This window comes from Mytilus californianus, unplaced genomic scaffold (assembly GCF_021869535.1).
Source record: "Mytilus californianus isolate M0D057914Y unplaced genomic scaffold, xbMytCali1.0.p SCAF_8, whole genome shotgun sequence".
Classification (NCBI taxonomy): Eukaryota; Metazoa; Mollusca; class Bivalvia; order Mytilida; family Mytilidae; genus Mytilus; species Mytilus californianus.
In genome coordinates, this window is record NW_026262734.1 from 108,966,940 (window position 1) to 108,988,669 (window position 21,730).

At 32.6% G+C, this 21,730-nt stretch overlaps 1 protein-coding gene across 1 annotated transcript; it reads right to left on the reverse strand.

Moving 5' to 3' along the window:
• Positions 1 to 19,303: 19,303 nt before the first annotated feature.
• On the reverse strand, positions 19,304 to 20,137 carry LOC127712970 (uncharacterized). Its single transcript, XM_052219553.1, has one exon. The coding sequence runs from the start codon at positions 20,135 to 20,137 to the stop codon at positions 19,304 to 19,306; it is 834 nt and encodes a 277-aa protein (XP_052075513.1).
• Between the last annotated feature and the right edge of the window lie 1,593 nt (positions 20,138 to 21,730).

Here is a 21,730-nt window from a genome sequence, read left to right on the forward strand (position 1 = left end):
ACAATTACAGGTCTCGTTTGAAGTTTTAAGTTTCAGGTGTCACGACAAGACATAGTTATTACGCAATATTACTTAATAAACTTTTTTTGTACATCATTGATGTTTGTTTTGCCGAAGACACAGGTGAGATTGGAATACATTATTGTTACAGTACTACAGGTACAGCTACCTGATGGTTAATGAAGACATGTAGTACATCCATACAATGCCCTATAAACCACCAAAATATTCCTGTGTGCTTGCAAGACGATAACTTCAAAAGAAAATTGTTAAGCATAAAGCTCGATAAATCAATAGAAAAGATACACAATACTGGTTTTATAGCTTGGAAGCACGTCCCACATTCAACAGTAGCGCCGGCCGGCGTGCCAAAACTCTGTTTTGCCACATAATCCCTATTGTTGACATTTTAAGAAATATCAAACACCCATACTAGTACATGAAATTTATTTACTTTTAAACTATATCGGACTATCAAAAAAGCTTTGAGTTTTTCACTCTCATTAATTAACCGACCACCATTAACACACACACACACATACATATACTAGTCAACAAAAGGAGTGATACACAAGTTTGAACTCAAATTTAGCATAAAATATAATAAAAACTGTTAAATTATCAAATGAAAAACATTCATTTGCAAAGCAAATGCATATGATTAAAAGAATCTGACCAAATTGGAAAGTAAAAAAATATCGTGTTATTGAACAAAGGGTCAAATTGATTTTGCGGAAAATGATGACAAAAGATCGCACTCAATTTTTGAGATGAGAATTAATTATTCAAATGTCGGTGAAGGCATTCAAAGTTTTAAGCATACCATGTTTAGGTTTTCAGTTTTAAGTTCTGATATCAATTTTGAATTTTGGAGTGAAAATACGACTTTTGAAATTGCCTTTAATCAAATGTTTTAATAAAAAATAACACTCTGTAAATATTATTTACCTTGTTACAGTGTTTTCAATTTCATTACATATGGAAAATGCATTGCCTTGTATCGTTTCTTTTGTTGACTAGTATATATTATCTTAATAAAAAGTATAACAAGCAAACAAGGAAATGTTACAAGAATGTGAATCATAATTATGTTCTTATTCGCCAAGCTTCACCGAACATAAATTATTTGGTCAATAAAACTCAACACATGTATACTATAGGAATGAGCTCTCCTTGTGAGTAGCACACTGCAATACTTTATTCATACTCAAAAATCAAAACCATTTATATCAAAATATTCTTTTAAATGTTCTTCTACCTCTCAGAAAAATATATATCACATAAAATTTCACCAATACGCAGTCTGTCCAACTCCGTCCAACAAAAAAACAAAATCTACGACAATCTACAAAACACAATACATACATCATTATTACAAGTTATTATGTCACATCATTAAACTGACTAACTAAAATCTATCAAATGGGTGGGGTGGGGTGGGGGTATATGTATAACGAAACGGAACGTATGCTACTCAGAAAGGCAGAACATCGAATAATTTGTTATCAAAATATCTATTATTTATAATAAGATTCTGCACGAGAATCACAATCCTCCCCTCATGTATACGGGCAGAATACCTGCATTGGGACATACAATAGCCAATCAAATCATACAATAACAAAACAGATATGCAACCATGTGCTCATCAACATGTGTTGAACATAAACATACACAGACATGTGCTTCCGATACTATTAATAAATATATGTCTTTTACATTCTTACATTGAACATCGAATATAATTATTGACAACTATCTATTTGGTAAAGAATCAGATGATGAAAATCACTTCTTTTTAAAATGGAAACTTTTATAATAAACGAAAAAAGTGTCGTTAGTCCACCATTTTCTACTGAACAAAAAGTTATGTATAGAGTCAGGAATCACTACAAACTAGTAAAAGTCTGAAATGGCCTATATCTGTACTCGACTGTACTGATTTGTACTCGACCAGTCTGAATTGGTCTGAAATTTTCTTAATAATATTCGACTGTCGTCTGAGCCATACTTAACAACTGATTTTTATAGTTCGTTCTTATGCTGTACTGTTACACCACTGTCCCAGGTTAGGGGGAGGGTTGGGATCCCGCTAACATGTTTAACCCCGCCACAGTCTGTATGTATGTGCCTGTCCCAAGTCAGAAGCCTGTAATTCAGTGGTTGTCGTTTGTTTATGTGTTACATATTTGTTTTTCGTTCATTTTTTTGTACATAAATAAGGCCGTTAGTTTTCTCGTTTGAATTGTTTTACATTGTCATTTTGGAGAGTTGTCTCATTGGCAATCATACCACATCTTCTTTTTTATATTAACAGTCTGAACTTGTACTCGGCCTTAACTCGACCAGTACTTGACCATTTCATACGCGTCTGAACCATGCTCCACCTAGTCTGAACCATGCTCCACCTAGTCTGAACCATGCTCGACCTAGTCTGAACCATGCTTGACCTAGTCTAAACCATACACGACCTAGTCTGAACCAACCAAGACCTATTATTTGTATCTATTTATTGTATTTCATCAATTTACGAACTGTTTTTAACAACAGCTATTTCCCCTGGCTAGAAATTTGAACAACAATTTGAAATTAAAAATGTATTCAATAAAGCATTGAAGCCAAATTTTTACAATAAACACAATAAAACTTCAACACCATATTCATCAACACTTACATATGAATGTATCATCTTTAAAATAAAAATAAAACAAGCTGATGAAATAATCTCAAAACTGAGTGGCTAATATTTAAAATTGTTTTTGAATGTTTTAGTTATATTTTATGGTTACTGTACAATTTTCACCTTTAACTTCAGACTAGTATAGATTTATGGTGTCAGTTGAGTTTAGTTAATAATGCAGTGAACATATTTTTTTATTGAAATATATAAATTAGTATATAAAGCAACTTAATAAATTTAAAAAATGACATCTTTGTTTTGTAAAACAAAGTATTTAATATAATCTTGATAATAAAACGTCCATAACAATTCTTGGTCACCTTTTAAAAAAGGAAACGAGTTCCAAAATTGCAGTTAAAATTTACTTCAATTAAATTTGAATAAATTTTGTCAAAATTAAAGACATGACATACAAGAAGCACTTTAATCAGGTTTAATTACCTCAGTACATGTGTGTTTTACAGGTAAAAAGAAAGTCCAATTTTTCTTAAACTCGTGTATTACTTATCTAGTGAATTCAAAAGGCCTTGCGATTTAAGTTAAACAGGATGTTGCAATTTTTGAATGAATGTTTTTTAGAATTTAAAACCAGGTGTGATCTTTTTAATGAGTTTGCCCCAAGCAGGAGGCATTACTTTATACTTCACACTAATCTGAAGAACAATTTTATTAATATCTTTTATTTTTTATTCCTTTTTAATATATATTATGTCCCAAATTATAATGATAGATATATTTCTAATAAAAGGTTAAACAATTTCAGTGATTTTGTTGGCGGTTGTAACCTCATTAAAAGAAAATTATATATCTATTGTATGTAACCATGAGACCTTAGTAAGGTGTAATTACCCTCATTATAGGTGTGTTTTGTAGATAAAAGAAAATGTTTTTTTTTTAACAAAACTCAAAAACTTTAAAATTAACATAATTAAATCATTATACATGTTATATGCGATTTAACAATCTCTATTTGATAAATCTGTGAATCATGTAAGGATGTAAAAATCTGTTTGTATATATATCTTTATTATATTGTGGCTGTTGTCTTGTCAGTTAAAAAGAAATTTATTTTAACAGTTAAAATTAAAAAAAAGGTAGAGTTCATTTGGTCAAGTATTGTCCAGACTGGTCGAGTATTGTTCAGACCTTTGGTCGAGTATGGTTTAAACTGAAAAACATAGGTCGAGTACAGGTTGAGAAAGGGTTAAGACTGTTTCAGACTGGTCGAGTAATAGTTCAGACTATTTTCAATGTCAAAGATAAGAGTCAAGTACAAATCAGTACAATCGAGTATGGTTAAGACTGGAGTCGAGTAATGTCGAGTAAAATTCAGACCAATTTAGACTGGTCGAGTAAAAATCAGAACAGTCGAGTACAGATATATGCCATTTCAGACTTTTACCGGTTTGAAGTGAATATGACAGTTGTTATCCATTGGTTTGATGTGTTTGGGCTTTTGATTTTGCCATTTGATCAGGGACGTTCCATTATGAATTTTTCTCGGAGTTCAGTATTTTTGTGATGTTACTTTTGAACCAATTATTTTGTATAACCGTACTGCCTTAACAATGAGAAAACCCCATACCGTATTCGGCTATTAAAGGTCTGAAAATGAAAAATGTGAAACAATTTAAAGAAGAAATCTTACGACCTTACTTATAACAAAATAAATTCCGAAAAAAATTATGACAGACATGAACCAACATAAAAATGTGTCCGGGATAAATGTTTTGAGCGCCTAACCCCCCTTCCCCCAACGGGTAACAGTGGTCTTACAGCAGTACATAAGAACTTTAAAAAAACAGTCTTACTCTTAGATCAGTGCGAAGTACAGAAACCACTAACGTAAAAACAACAGAGACAAAGCACAAATATTGAAAGCTAGATCAAAGCTAAGTACAATTAAAACATAACTCATGTTCTCCAAGACTGAAGTATGTTACATGTAAACATTTTCATGCTCAGTCCAGTTGAAAATTTATCATTTTTTTTAATGATCCCTATTTGTAGAAATGTTTTCAAAAAGAACATTATGTGTTGTGAATATTTTCCTGGACTTAAGCATTTTAATGGTAGCAATAACAAAATTGATTGATAATCGTTTGGCAGAGAGGGGTGGAAATATGTGAATTTGAATTTACTTTGTGAAATTCCTTAAATTGAAGTTAGATTTATAAGGGTCTGGGTTGAATTGAATACTTTAGAAGTGTAGTATTACTATATTAATTATTTAAACATAAGATATTTTTTCTTTAAAATGTATGGTTTTAAAAGGTATTTAACATAACACGTGACTAGATCACTCTACAGATGCCTTCTTACCTTTCAACTGGTCAAGTATGCTATAGGTTTCAACATTTAATTACTAAAACCACAGCCTCCAATAAATGTCTACATAAAAGGGGGAAAGCAATACAATTTCTAATTGAATAATTTATCTAATGCAGAAATAGTGTTTTCCAAACAAAATAATTATAAGCATAACTTTTGATGATAATTTATACCCTTTAAAGGCTCTAGGTAACCAAAACGAAAAAGGAATAGAAAAAAAAATAGCCTTTGTGCGAGCGACTCATTTGACTTTTCTATCGTTTTTTTATTCGTTCTGCTTCTTATTATCCACACATAATGGCTCAAATTAGTGAGGTCAATTGTCTTTGTACTTTGTCATAATCGGGAAAAGTGCTGTCAATACCGTCCATAGGGTAATTGTGCAGAAAAGTGAACGACATCAGCCAGTTTGAGACATTTTCTCAGCTTGTACCCAATGACGTAGGGACGATCACGTAATCTTATCTAATTACAAATCATTCATTATGACCTAAAAATGCCGATTGATAAGATTTTCGGCAGCGAAATTGTACAAAACATGTTTTAAGACTAATATTTATTTATTTAATAAAAAAAAATAAAAATCGTGCACGTCTCCTTTATTGTTTTTATTTTCAAATTATTATGAAGATGTTAATTTTGCGTCTTATGCATAACACTGTGAACATTACAATGTTTTATTTTTCAGAATGGTAACACTTCCTTGCAATTAGCTGCATTAAAAGGAAATCTCCAAATAGTTCAATTGTTGTTCAAAAGGACAGATTTAGATCCAAATAAAGCAAATGAGGTATGGACTGCAATGCTTACCAGGATTATTAATATAATGGTTTATTCTTTCCTGCAATTACTGCATTATGTATTTCTTATTACCATAAAAGTAATCGATCTATGAGTTTTATTGTCCCTCTGGTATCTTTCGCCCGTCTTTTATCAAAGGTACCAGGCATATAATTTGATACACCAGACCCGCGTGTCGCCTACATAAGACTCATCAGTGACGCTCAGATCAAAATTATTTAGAAAGCCAAACAGGTATAGAGTTGAAGAGCATTAAGGACCCCAAAATTCCAAAAAGTTGTGCCAAATACGGCAAAGGTAATCTATTCCGGGGATAAAAACATCCTTTTTAGTATTTCGAATAATTCATACTTTTGCTACAATTTAATTTGTAGACTTGTTTATCTACCAGCCAACCCTTTACTCCTTTGTAAAATTCAAAAGGTTTCTTTTACCCTTACCACTAAGTGACCACCGTCATTATGTTGATATCTACTTTCCCCAATTCATATTGGATATATTTGGGAGGAAGAAAGGTCCTGTTGATGCTTGCAAACCAAAATTCTCGCATTTGTTTGTCTATTTTGATGTTTAAACATGGGAACTGAAGAAGTTATTCTTCAGCATAAACAGTTAATTTATAAAAATGACTATATAATTGATATTCATGTCAACACCGAAGTGCTGACTACTGGGCTTGTGATACCTTCGGGGACGAAACATCAACCAGCAGTGGCATCGACTCAATGGTGTAAATAGTTATCAAATGTACCAGGCTTATAATTTGATAAAAGTCATCAAAGGTACCAGGATTATAATTTGATAATAGTTATCAAAGGTACCAGGATTATGATTTAATACGCCAGACGCGCGTTTCGTCTACATAAGACGCATCAGTGACGCTCAGATGAAAATAGTTATTAAGCCAAACAAGTACAAAGTTAAAGAGCATTGAGGACCCAAAATTTCAAAAAGTTGTGCCAAATACGGCTAAGGTAATCTATGACTGGGATAAGAAAATCCTTAGTATTTCAAAAAATTCATACTTTTGTAAACAGGAAATTTATAAAATGACCACATAATTGATATTCATGTCAACACCGAAGTGCTGACTACTGGGCTGGTGATACCCTCGGGGACGAAACGTCCACCAGCAGTGGCATTTACCCAGTGGTGTAAATAGTTATCAAAGGTACCAGGATTATAATTTAATACGCCAGACGCGCGTTTCGTCTACATAAGACTCATCAGTGACGCTCAGATCAAAATAGTTATTAAGCCAAACAAGTGCAAAATTGAAGAGCATTGAGGACCCAACATTTCAAAAAGATGTGCCAAATACGGCTAAGGTAATCTATGACTAGGATAAGAAAATCCTTAGTATTACGAAAAATTCATACTATTGTAAACAGGAAATTTATGAAATGACCACATAATTGATATTCATGTCAACACCGAAGTGCATAAAATTGAAATTATACTCCATTTGTCTCACCCTTTGCAACTATATAATTAATGATTTATTCGTGATTATATATGTTTACCTATTCCTTGCAAGTGGAGTTTATAAAAGTCATATGCATAAAACTTTACATCGAGATTTGCACCAAAAAAAAAAATAAATAAAAAAACACTATCTTTTCATACAATTTTGCAAATGTTTGAAGGATAACAGGGTGAAACGTTTATGAAAATCCAAACATAGAACATTTTTGGCGTATAGACAACATCATAAGGAAAAGAGTTGAACAATATTTAAGAGATAATAAAAACTCATAAGGCGAAGAATAACCGACAACCATATGACAAGAAACGGAAAACGCAGCAACGTGAATAACAGACTACAAAGTACGAAGTATGTCCAGTGCACGATGTTTTGTCGAAGTTGCCTACATCGTGATGTCTACTGTGTCGTGTCATGATTGTGTGTACATTGTATCGTGCCATGATTGTGTTTACATTGTATCGTGCCATGATTGTGTTTGCATTGTATCGTATCATTACCGTTTGTTAACATGGTAGACATTGCGATGTTGAAAATAGCGAGTCAAAATTGTGTTTATTCTATATGACAAGTCTATACCTTTTCGTTTACATCGTTTACATCGTCGACATTGCGATGCTGACCCTAGTCTTTCAACATCGTGTTTAAATTGTATCCCGAGACTATACCTTTCTGTTTATTTCATTTGTACATGGTAGACATCACGAAAATGACAATATCCTGTCAACATCGTGGTTATATTCTACACCGCGTCTTTAATTGGTGTTTACATCGTTCACATCGCAGACATCACTATGTTGATAATTTCTGGTCAACATCGTGTTATTCTATATACCGAGTCTATACCCTCTTGTTTGTATCCTTTTACATCGTAAGCATTGCGATGTTGACAATAATGTCTCAATATTGTGTTAATATTATATACTGGGACTCTACCTTTGTGTTTACATCGTTCACATCGTTGACATATCGATACTGACAATATCGTGTCAACATCGTTAATTTTTATACCGAGTCAATACCTTTGTGTTTACATCGTTTACATTATCAACATCGCGGTGTTGACAATATCGAGTAAATATTGTTTTATATCGTTTATAACGTAGACATCGAGATGTTGACAATAATGTGTCAACATCATGCGTATATTGTATACCGAGTAAAAAAAGACTATTATACATCGTTCATATCGCCAACAACCCGATGTTTACAATATCTTATAAATATTATGTTTATATCGTATACAAAGACGTTGTGTTTATATCGTTCACATAGTCAACATCGTGTTTATAATGTTAACTGTGTCATTAATTTGGTTTTAACATCGTTTACATCGTCAACATCGCACGTAGAAAAATTGTTTTGACATCGTGTAAATTTTGTAAACCAAGTCTTTACATTTGTCTTTAAATTGTTTGGGGGTCGACCTGTTAGACATCGATAAAAAGTCCAATATTAGTGCCCTTTTGAAGCTTATGTCATGAACAATACTTCCAATAATAGTAATTTAATGATTTTAATTAATAATAAATTCGTTTATTGTGTAATACTATATAATTTGATGGTGTTAATTTGGTTTTTATCTGAAAAACTAATCTAGAAAATAAAGAAAGAAATTTTACCTAAATACTCATATTCATGTAATAGCTATGTTTTGTCAAAAAATATTGACCTTTGTTAACACTTTTGAAATTCGATATAATTTTTTGATTAGTAATAACTGAAAAATAAACGAGGAAAGTCGACTGTAATTGGCAATAACATCTATTATTGTTTTAAATGTTCATACTATATCGATATCGTGAATACTACAATGTAAACGATGTAAACACGATATTGATAATACATTGTTTACATCGTGATGTTAAAGATGTTAACGATGTAAACAGTATGTAAGAGTTGTTACAATGTAAACGATGATGACACAATTTCGTGTCAATATTGATAAAATCGCGATGCAATCGTCATAATCTTTACCACATTGTAGATATGGAGATGTTATCAATGTCAACCATGTAAACAGTAGATAGGAGTTCGTATAATGTAAAAGTCGTTAACATGATATCGTTTAAACATTGTTAATATCGCGATGTAAACGATGTAAATACAATATTGTTACTATATTGTATACATCGTGATGTTAACGGCGTCAACGATGTTGATATTATATAAGAGTTTTTACAATGTAAACGATGTTGACACGATTTTTTGTTAACATTGTTAATATCGCGATGTCGACTTTATTGTTTTACATTGTGCACTGGACATGAATACAAACTACTACATAGCTCATTGAGGAATGATCAACATGGCACCATTAAAAAAAAAACGAATATGATTTCCTGTGCTCAGAGATGGTGATCTTATCCTGTTCTACATGTCGCACCCATCAGGTTCATTATTATTCATAGTAAATATATATTCTGTGATAAGTAGCCTTTGGTTATGTTACAGTAGAAGAAAACAGGACAAAACTGTGACTATGATATATCTCTGAACTAGATATTCTATAACTGTCAATTAAAACATTGTTTTGTCCGTTAAACTTTTGATGTGATGACTTGACCTTACCGCTTGGAAGTCAATGAATCCACCGATTGCTTCGTAAATATTCTAAATATTCAAACATAAACAGTTGAAGTCCAATTATAATCTTACGTTAACTTAAATGTCGTAACAAACCATAGGGTTGCATGTGTTGTGTTTCTATTGAAAAAAAAAAAAACAAAAAAACTAAATACATAAATTTTAGGGTGAAATAAGTAAAAGAAATGACATTATTTTCTTCAAGGTTTAGACGGATTAACTTATCAAATATATTAAAAAGACTTACTCTAAAAGGTTATCAATTAACACATGGGAATTATATCTTTAAATATTGTTTTTGTTGGTAGAAATATTGATTTTATTTTCAGTAAATTAAAATCATACTAGCTATTATTGTTATACACATATGCACTTTCGCGGTACTACAATCTGTCGATACCTATACTTTGGCATTGCACAAGGTAATGTTTTTCTCTGTCTGTTAATAACGTCGTTACATTAAATCGATTGCATATTGGATGTGTACTGATTGATTATTTAGTCTTAGATACATGATTTTTTTTATTAATTGTTATTGGCTTAGTATTAACTGTCCGTAACTGTGATTTTTCTAAGGGCTGTACTTTGTGTCTTTTTGTTTTTGTTTTTTGTGAGTGATGTATAAATACCCGGCCACGTCCGGTTTGTGATTTTGTTAGATGTTTTTCCGCTTTGTAACGATCTGGTGAGTTATTTCCTTTTCAATTGATTTTCATAGTTTGTTTTTATGTTGTGCTGTTACACCACTGTCCCCGATTAGGGGATAGCTGACTGATCACAAACATATTTACCCCCACCATATTCTTTATGTGCCTGTCCCAAGTCAGAACTGTTCATGTCTGTCATATTTGTTTTTGTTAATTGTTTTGTTATTAATCATGCCATTAGTTTTCCCAATTACATTGTTTTATAATGTTTATTTCGGGACCTTAAATAGCCAATTATACGGTATGGATTTTTCTCATTGTTATAGAATTGCTTATATCCAGTTCATCTGAATTTTGTAGATAGTTGTCTCAGTGGAAATTATACTACATCTAATTTTCATAAAACTGGTAAACGTTTTGTTTTAGAATAACATAGACGAAATGGGAGCTATATCTGTCATCCGGAAATTTCCCAGTAGTTACGTTTGTTACAACGATAATCCCTCGTACATATAAAAGGAAAACATGAAACCTTCTTCACAAAAAGAGGAACATAACTCGCTGGTTTCTTATTAGATACATTCAATTAAATCGAGTAGTTACTGAATAATATTGACGAGGTCAATGATTTATCAGGTGCGGATCAAGGATTTTGAAAAAAAGGGGTGGAGGATGGTGGTGCTGGCAATCCATCGTTACAAGTGATACTTATAAAAAGTCTATGCATTTATCATCTATGAATCTCCATAAAGCGGTGCCGAGGCACCAACCACACATAAATCCGCCTCTGTTTGCTATATGAATCCTTAATGTGATATTATGTGCATGCATGGACGATGTCCAACCAGAAAGTCACATTTCTTCATGAAAAAAGAAACCACTGATAGTTTGGGGACAATCATTCATATTTTAGTAGGGGAGGGGTAGGAAGATATAATCTGACATTGCAATTATTTTTAGTCCAAGTAATTATGACGTCTTGAAGGTTTTTTTTTGTTGCTATGACGCCTTCAAGCATTTGTAATTCAAAGACGTAAGTGTTTAGGAAAGAAGTTACTCAGTTGTTATGGAAACAATTTTCCGTTAAATATGTTAATAATGTATTACAATTCACTTAACAGACAGTAAATATGAACAAAATTGAAAACATTTAAATACAAAATGTTAATAAGCTAACCGAGTCCCTGTGGTCGGAATGTTCTCACCAATGCGGACTTCTCTATTCTTTCAAGAATTCGATCTAAACCCTTTACCAGATACCCTCATGTGTTATCTGTCTATAAAATGCATGTGTATTAACGTCCGAGAGGTTCCGTGTTCTTATAATGATGTTTTGACACAATGAAGTTTCACATAACGTCATATGTGTTTCTTACTATGTAATACGCATTTGACATTACAATGTATATTTTTTTGCCCCATGTTATAAAAATACTATATAATGAATTATATCATCTCGTGAGGAAAGTTTCGCATCATGTAATGAAATGTTCATATGATGTAAAGAAGTAACCGAATCACGAAACGAAGAATTCACATCATGTGAAGAAGTTACCACATCACGTTACGAAGATTTCACATCACGCAAAGAAGTAACCACATTAAGTCATGAAGTTTTCACCTCATGTATAGAAGAAACTATATCACGTAATGAAGTTATCACATCATGTGATGAAGTATTCATTTTTGACATGATGTAAGCAACATTTGCATCATGTCATAGTAGTTTCTTCTTATGAGGCATTGATGGCGTTCCATATACGATCCTATAGTCTTTTCTGTATCCGGAATTCTTCTCTTTTGTCCTTCTGTCCGCCCGTCCGGAGATGTCGGACATTAACTCAAAAACGCTTTAACCCATTTGCATGAAACTTTCGTGAATTGTTTATATCTATTGATGTGAGCTCCCTTTTGTTTTTTTTATAAATTTTAGAATTTACGTTTCCGAGTTTTGGGGTTTTATTCATTAAAAAAAGGGGGATTTTCCAGTTTTCGGACAATAACTCAAAAATGCTTTGATCAGTTTTCATGAAACTTTGAGGAATTGTTTATATCTATTGACATGAGCTCCCTTTCAATTGTTATACATTTTAGATTTTACGTTTCTGAGCTATGGTATTATATTCATAAAAAAGGGGTGATTTTTCAGTTTTCAGACAATACCCTTAAAGTGCTTTGAGTGACTGATTTATACCTCTTAAAGATAAGCTCCCTTTAGTTTTTTTTTATAAATTTCGGATATTGTGAAGTTATTGAACATTATTCTTTGAAAACACGACGGGTGTATCATGCGCTCATGGTGCAGCTGTTTATTGTGCTTTGGTTTAGTATTTCCCAATGTTTCTCAGTTGCTATGAACTATAGTATAGGACCACTATTTTTGGCATATGGAATAATGGTAAGGTGTACATGTACATGTTTGATTGGCAGGTTTCATCTGACCCGACCATGACCGCGTTTTTATGGTTCATTGGACAATGTGTAATTTTCATGGTTTGGAGGTTTGGTCTATTTCTCAGATACTATAAACCACTAAATTTTTGTTATGAAATGGCTGTAACTAGTTATCAAAGGTACCTATGATAAGGTGTACATCATCTGTCTGGCATGGATAATTTGACCTGACTTCTTCTTAATGGATTATTGATTAAATGTAGATAATGTGATACTTGTAGACTAGTAAAACCTTCGAAAAAATTTCAACAAAAATTCAATTATACATTATGTACATGTAGGTAAAGCGGACGTGACATTAAAGCGTGTGCACTCTTATTTACATTTGTATATCACCATTGAAAATATTGATCATAGCTGCTTTTTGTTAACAATAGTCGGACAACTATTAACAATAAGTAACATTCATTTGATAATAGTGTAGCCTTGTATAATGTAAAATAACTGGAATAAGGAGATGTGTTATGAATTTCGATGAGACAACAATCAACCATAGACCAAGTGATATAATTGTTAGTAACTATAGGTCTATGCACATCCTTCAACAATGACCAAAACAAATACTGCATAATGAGCAACCTATAAAAGGCTCAGCCCTACATGTAATACAATGTAAAAATTTCAGACGAGAAACCCTACAGTGATGACAGTTTGATTTATATACAAAAAAGTAAAATCACAAAAATACCGAACTCCGAGGAAAATTCAAAACGGAAAGTTCCTTAACAACTGGCAAAATCAAAAGCTCAAACACATTAAACGAATGGACAACAACTGGCATTTTCTTGTGCAGAAAATGGAAGATTAAACCTGGTTTTATAGCTAGCTTAACCTCTCACTTGTATGACAGTCGCATCAAAATCCATTATATTGACAACGATGCGTGAACAAAACAGACATAATAGGTAAAAATGTTCAAAATAGGGGTACATCAGTCAACTGTGTGTTATAATCTTAATCACTATAAAAACAAACAAATATGCCACAAAGAAGCACAAAAAGGCATAAAGAATAAAGTTCAAAAGCAACAAACAAACAAATATTATAAACAGTAACAAACAAAAGCCGCCACAAACATTGAAAAATAAGTCTGTGTCATGGTGGTCCAATCTACCATTTTAGCATTACACATGTTAAAGAAAAATATTCATAAAAAACTGATTGATACAAAACAAAATTGAGAACTAAAGTACCAAATATGCATATGACTGCCAACATTTTTAGAGGTCACAATAATTCCTTGATGAACATTTCTGATGTCTCGAGCTTTCATTTTTATAGCTTATTGATGACAAATGTATTATGGTTTACCAAAGTCCATTATATGTGATCCAATATTTACAGGCTTCTGCCCGCATGCATATTTTTCTATATTATTTAAGATGTGGCCTCTAATAAATGATTTTTTCGTTAATACTGTGTCATTTGTCATTTGTTGCAATGTATTATGTTTATCTAATGTGAAGTTATATGCTGACTACTCTCTGCTTGTTTCCCAATATACTCCAATGTCCTCTCATATGAGGAATTTTGGGATGAAAGTGTTTTTGTTCATTCGCTTATGCATATGTGTACTGATATTTTGCATTGTTCAATATTTAAACATTTTCAAACGGTTTTGGCCTGTGAAAAAAACGGCAGGCATGTATGGTCAGCATGAATGACTGAGTCCATACCAGCTTGGTTACTACGGGATCAGAATGTAAATGACTTCTGTCTCAATGCAAGCTAAAATTTCAATATAAAAAAGAGTGTGTCGCCAACATTTTTCCCTATCAAAATGCAATGAAATTAATAAATTTTAGCTTTTTTTGTAGGTTATAAAAAGAAAACATATTTTTTTTCTATTTTTTGGATAATGAAACAGTTACTATAGAAGCAGATACATTTCTACGAAAGAATGGCGTTTCATAAATAATTCCAGAATATGAAAGGTTCACAGACCTTAATTTCTTGAAAAATTAAGAAAATATAAATTTGTCCATTAAATTCAATATAATTATCTCCCCTTTAATTTGAAAAGATTTTTCTAAAAAATTAAATACATGTATAAAAATTCATTAAAAATTATTATGCTTTCAACTGTTTCATGTTTTTAACAGTTTCATAATCTTTCTTTAGAATTTGCTGTCATCAAGTGAAAAATTTATAAAAACCACCAAAATCCATAACTATGACTGAAAGATGAATAAAATTCATGGACTCGAATTCATTTGCCGACGACAATTCTTTTTTATATTTTGTAAATAAAGCTATAGCAATAGTAAATAGACCAAAATTAAAAGAAATAAATATCCTCGATATTTCTGGGAAGACTTTGAAATCCTGAATTTTTTGAAAAATTTCCAAAAATTGAAATTTGACCTTTTGGTGACCTTTCTGCACTTAAAAGGAAATTTGAGAGGTCAGCAATAGCATAATCATTAGTATCATATTGGTTCATATAATTGATAAAACCATACTAGAATGCCTACAAAATATTCATTTAATGGATATCAAAGGCCTATTTTATCAAAAATAGCATGCTTTTAACTTTTTATCTTGATAGAAATTCTATTTTTAGTAACAGCCCTTTATAAGGTAAATTCTTGAACTTTACGGAATTTTTTTTCTGAAATCATTTCATGACTAGACGTTCCTTGTAACAGAATATGAAGATGATCTTGTAACCTTGGTTCTGGATGACTTTGCATAGATTTATTTGAAACAGGCACTTAATTGTAATGGAATCCAACGGATTATGTCCCATAAGTTCACAATCTAGTATGATGTTGTAGCATTTACCAAGAAACAACTCCTTAGAGATCCTTAGAGAATAATTACAATTTGTTTGTATATTAGAAAAAAATCAGCATCAATGTATGTAGTTACCATGGATACTTGTGGTACACTGTAGAAGGAAAATGCATAAAAACATGTTTCATTGAGTGTGATCCAATAATATAGAAAAGATCAACCTACAGTTGAAGACTTTACTGTATGCATGCTAAATGACCAATGAAATATGTAAAAGGTTATATTATCTTATTGTTGTAATATGAGTGCAGTAATGCGACTGATATCCACAAATATTTTCATAAATCAATGGACGTTTCATATTATTAACAGTAAATTTCACCGGATTTTGTTGTGTATAATTTCTAAAAATTTCAATTACTTTTCAGTAAAATGACAAACCACTTATTCATAGCCCAATCACTTTCGATGTTAAATTCTTCATTTTTTGTTTATGGGATTTGTCTTACGAGTCTTTATATACATGATATATGTCTTTTTGTTTTTGATTAAGATTATAACACAATACTGCCTGCTGTACCCTAATTTCTGACATTTTTACCTATTAGAGATAAATAAGAAGATGTTGTAAGAGTGCCAATGATACAACTTTTCATCAAAGTCACAATGTATCAAAAGTAAACACTTATAGGTCAGAGTACGGCCTTCAACGCAGAGCCTTGGCTCACACCTAACAGCAAGCTATAAAGGGCCCCAAATTGAGTATCTATCAGTGATTGCGAGTACTTGCAGATCTGTACTTAGTGTCTTTTTATTGTTGGGATGTACAAGCACCCGGTCACGTCCACTCTGTGTTTGTGTTAGATGTATTTCTATTTGTATTCATCAGATGAGTTAAGCCTTTTTCATTTGATTTTATAGTTTGTTCTTATGGTGTACTGTTACGCCACTGTCCCAGGTTAGGGGAGGGTTGGGCTCCCGCTTACATGTTTAACTCCGCCACATTATGTATGTGTTTGCCTGTCCCAAGTCAGGAGCATGTACTTCAGAGGTTGTTGTAAGCTGTGTTACATATTTGTTTTTCGTTCATTTATTGTTCACTAATTAGGCCGTTAGTTTTCTCGTTTGAATTGTTTTACATTGTCGTTTCGGGGCCCTTTATAGCTGACTATGAGGTATTGGCGTTGCTAGTTGTTGAAGGCCGTACACTGACCTATAGGTTGCACTTTGTAAATACAGCTGTTTCTCAAACCACGCTTTATTTGGAGAGATATATAATATTCTTAGATATCTTGATTTGTTGACATACTGTTGCCCAGATATGATCTCTATGTTTCAACTCAAAAAGATATACTTTGGGACTGTTACCAGTATAAAAACATACTATTGCGGTGAAAAATGAATTCTGAAGTAGGCAAAAAGTAAAGGTAGGGGTAGTACATAATTTTAGTATAAGTTTAAACTCTAACAAGTTCAGGGCATATAAATGTTGAAAATATGCCGCACAGTCCTATGCTTTGACCTTTGAATAAAATAGTAGAGCATATCAACTTTCCGTTCTATGATATAATTTTTCATGAAATTTCATAGTAAAAGTGTCACAGTTTTAGCCGCAAAGGGAGTTCCTATGGGAAATTGCATTGTCTATATTTACAGAAATGCAACCAATATTTTGGTAAAAAAGAGAACATACGGAATTTCACAATATCTGGTTTATCTCAGAGATTTTAAAGAAATTAACTCAAATATGAAGTTTTATAAATATTTCCTGAAGATTGAGAAAATCCTGCGCCTTAACTATGATGACTCAGCATAAATTCACAGTTTACAGTATGCATAGTTTACTTAAAGCCCTGAATTCAAATAAATTCATAATATATGCATATTTGTAATTTAAATTGTTCAGAAGTGCTTATATTTACTCTTCGCAGTCATTGAAACTCATTGATCCTTCCTAAATATTATTGGTGGGCTGTTTTTGTCCTGTCGATAACCTTAAAGTAAACCGTTACACCTAAATGTGCTTTTGTGTAACCGCGGCATAAAAAAAAATACAAGCTATATATACAAAAATACCTCAATAAAACTTACAATAGTTGTTTTCCTTTCATTTTGGTGTTTTTGAGCTTTTGATTTCGCCGTTTGATAAGAGACTTTACGATCTGAGTTTTCCTTGCAGTTGGATACTTTTGTTATTTTACTTTTCGCTATTAACCATTTTACGAATTTGCATAATACTAAGGACTTTTTACCCCAGAAAAAAATTTCCTTTGCTGTATTTCGCAAAACATTTTGGAATTTTGAGTCTCCAATACTCTTCAACTTCTTACATAATTTAGCTTTTAGTTTAAAATTTTTTTCTTCGAGCGTCACTGATGAGTCTGACGTAGTCTAAACAAACGTCTGGCGTACACTATTTTAATCTTGTTATCTATGATGAGTTTATCTATGTTTATATATATATATATATATCTTAATTTCTGTATTTCTTTATTCTTGTATCAATGCGATAAAGGTAATTACATTGTACATTTGTCGATAGTCATATGTATACATATATATATATATATATATAAGTACGTCTGAACCAGTGACGACTCTACAACAGATTTGATCCATCCTTATGTATCATGTACTGTGTTACGACGCTAGAATAAAACTGACGAGGAAAGGTAACACCCGGCCACCGAAAGCTTTATTCTTGTAAAGCCTAGGTGGTCAAGTGGTCTAACGCGACGGGCATAGTGCAAGGCGAGTTGGTGTCACGATATCTCAGTAGCATGAGTTTGAATCCCGGCGAAGGAAGAACAAAAAATTTGCGAAAGCAAATTTACAGATCTAAGATTGTTGGGCTGATGTTTAGACGACGAATTATATATACAGATGTATTTTCTGCCTTGTATCAAAATCACTGTTGGTGATCCGATGGATCAAATCTGTTTTAGAGTCGTCACTGGTTCAGACGTACTTATAATATAATTATTTCTGTGACTGCATCTTACATTAATTTGTAGGATCCTTTACAATAGATAATTCAGCTGATCTGTAACAATTCCATCTTCATGCCTTATGTATCATGTACTGTGTTACGACGCTAGATTAAAACGTAAGTGGAAAGGTAACATCCGACCACCGAAAGCTTTATTTTTGTGAAGCCTAGGTGGTCGAGTGGTCTAGCGCGTCTGCCATAGTGCAAGGCGATTTGGTGCCACGAAATCTCAGTAGCACATGAGTTCGAATCCCGGCCAGGGAAGAACAAAAAAAATTGCGTCCGCAAATTTACAGATCTAACATTGTTGGGCTGTTGTTAAGATAAATTATATATATATATATAGTCTATTTCTCAATTTTGCGTCTTCCACTTATCTGATATATGTTTTTTCTTACATTTTCTACTGTACCCAGTGGATTGAGTGACTTCAAATAAAGTTCTTTTTTTCCTCAAATCAAGCTCTTTTTTATTTCATGTATTTACATCATTTTTCTGTATTTCATGTATTTACATCATTCTTCTGTATTTCATGCATTTACATCATTCTTCTGTATTTCATGTATTTACATCATTCTTCTGTATTGATTGTATCATTAGTGTCCTCTTGGTTGTGTGTTATTTTCACTGTTTGCGTCTGTTAGTTGTGTGTCATTTTCACTGTTTGCATCTGTTGGTTGTGTGTCATTTTCACTGTTTGCATCTGTTGGTTGTGTGTCCTTTTCACTAATTGCATCTGTTGGTTGCGTGTCATTTTCACTTTTTGCATCTGTTGGTTGTGTGTCATTTTTACTGTTTGCATCTGTTGGTTGTGTGTCCTTTTCGCTGTTTGCATCTGTTGGTTGTGTGTCATTTTCACTTTTTGCATCTGTTGGTTGTGTGTCATTTTCACTGTTTGCATCTGTTGGTTGTGTGTCATTTTCACTGTTTGCATCTGTTGGTTGTGTGTCATTTTCACTTTTTGCATCTGTTGGTTGTGTGTCATTTTCACTTTTTGCATCTGTTGGTTGTGTGTCATTTTCACTTTTTGCATCTGTTGGTTGTGTGTCATTTTCTCTGTTTGCATCTGTTGGTTGTGTGTCATTTTCACTTTTTGCATCTGTTTGTTGTGTGTCATTTTCACTGTTTACATCTGTTGGCTGCGTGTCATTTTCACTGTTTGCATCTGGTTGTGTTTCAATTATATCATTTTTCTCTGTTGGTTGTTTTTCGATTGCACCATTTTCCTCTGTTGGTTGTTTTTCGATTGCATCATTTTCCTCTGCTGGTTGTTTTTCCTTGTTGTTATTTACATTCTTCTCTTGATGATCCTTTACATGTAGCTCTTTTGTATGTACCTTCTTTACATGATGTATCTCACTTAGATGTCTGTCCCTTTCCTGGTGTGTCCCCTTTGCATATACCCCCTTATGCGTCTCTTTTGAATTCATTTCATTATCATTGAGTGTCTTCTTGGGATGTGCTTCCTTTACATGATGTGTCTCATTTAGATGTACCTCATTCACATGGTGTGTCTTATGTGTAGGTGTCTTCTTTGTATGATGTTTTTCCTTTGGATGTGGATCCTTTGCATGAGTTTTCTCTTTTGAATGTGTAGCTTTTCCGTGCTTTGCCTCTATTGAATGTGATATCTTTTTATATATATATAAACAAGTCTAAATTGAAAACAACGTTCAAACCTATGATTGCGTTGGATAAAAACCGCAATTTTTATACGTGTGCATGCAAAACAAATTTCTTGCATTGGTATAAGGGTCTAAATACAGCACAAACAACATTTTCAAAAAAGACCAAATGAGTGAAAAAGTATATTTAAAAAAAAACGCATTTGACTAGCAGGTCGAACAACGGAAGTTCTTAAACCCTGCTGACAGCCTTTTGCGATTGCCAAATAAACGGATCACAAGATGTTACAAAATAGATCTTATTATTAATTTATTACCAAACAGAAAACAATAAACTTGCGGAAAAGATGGTATATCGGAAACATGAGGTGCAAACATTTGTACACCATATCCGGATTTCGACAATTAATGTCTCTTCAGTGATGTTAGGAAACGAAACGGTATTTGGAAGGCCATATAATTTACCTCAATTTAGGATAGACCCTTGAATTTTGAAAGAGTCAAAATAGAATGAACGGATCATATAAACCCGAATATTTATACAAGTCTAAATTGAAAACGACGTTCAAACCTATGATTGCGTTGGATAAAAACCGCAATTTTTATACGTGTGCATGCAAAACAAATTCCTTGGTAGAGGGGTCTTAATACAGCACACACAACATTTTCCAAAAGAACAAAAAAGTGAAAAAGTATAACAAAACGCATTTGACTAGCAGGTTGAACATCGGATGTTCTTAAACCCTACTGACTGCCATTGGCGATTGCCAAATAAACGTATCACCAGATGTAAAAAGTAAAATCACAAAAATACTGAAGACCGAGGAAAATTCAATCGGAAAGTCCCTAATCACATGGCAAAATCAAATGACAAAACACATCAAACGAATGGACAACATGTAACAAAATGGATCTTTACTATTAATTCAATACCAAACAGAAAACAATAAACTTGGGGAAAAGATGGTATACCGCAAACAAAAGGTGCAAAAATAAGAACACCATATCCGGATTTCGACAATAATGTCTCTTCAGTGATGTTAGGAATCAAAACGGTATTTGGAAGACCATATAATTTACCTCAATTTAGGATAGACTTTTGGATTTTGAAAGAGTCAGGATCATATAAACCCGAAGGCAAATATAATACAAGCCCAAACGAAAAAATATAAACAAGTCTAAATTGAAAACAACGTTCAAACATATGATTGCGTTGGATAAAAACCGCAATTTTTATACGTGTGCATGCAAAACAAATTTCTTGGTAAAGGGGTCTAAATACAGCACAAACCACATTTTCCAAAAGACCAAATGAGTGAAAAGGTATATTTTAACAAAACTCATTTGACTAGCAGGTCGAACAACTGATGTTCTTAAACCCTGCTGACTGCCATTGGC

Excerpts from the sequence above, each read along its gene's own strand:
- LOC127712970 (XM_052219553.1), bottom strand. The coding sequence starts at position 20,137 with ATGAATTCAAAAGAGACGCATAAGGGGGTATATGCAAAGGGGACACAC.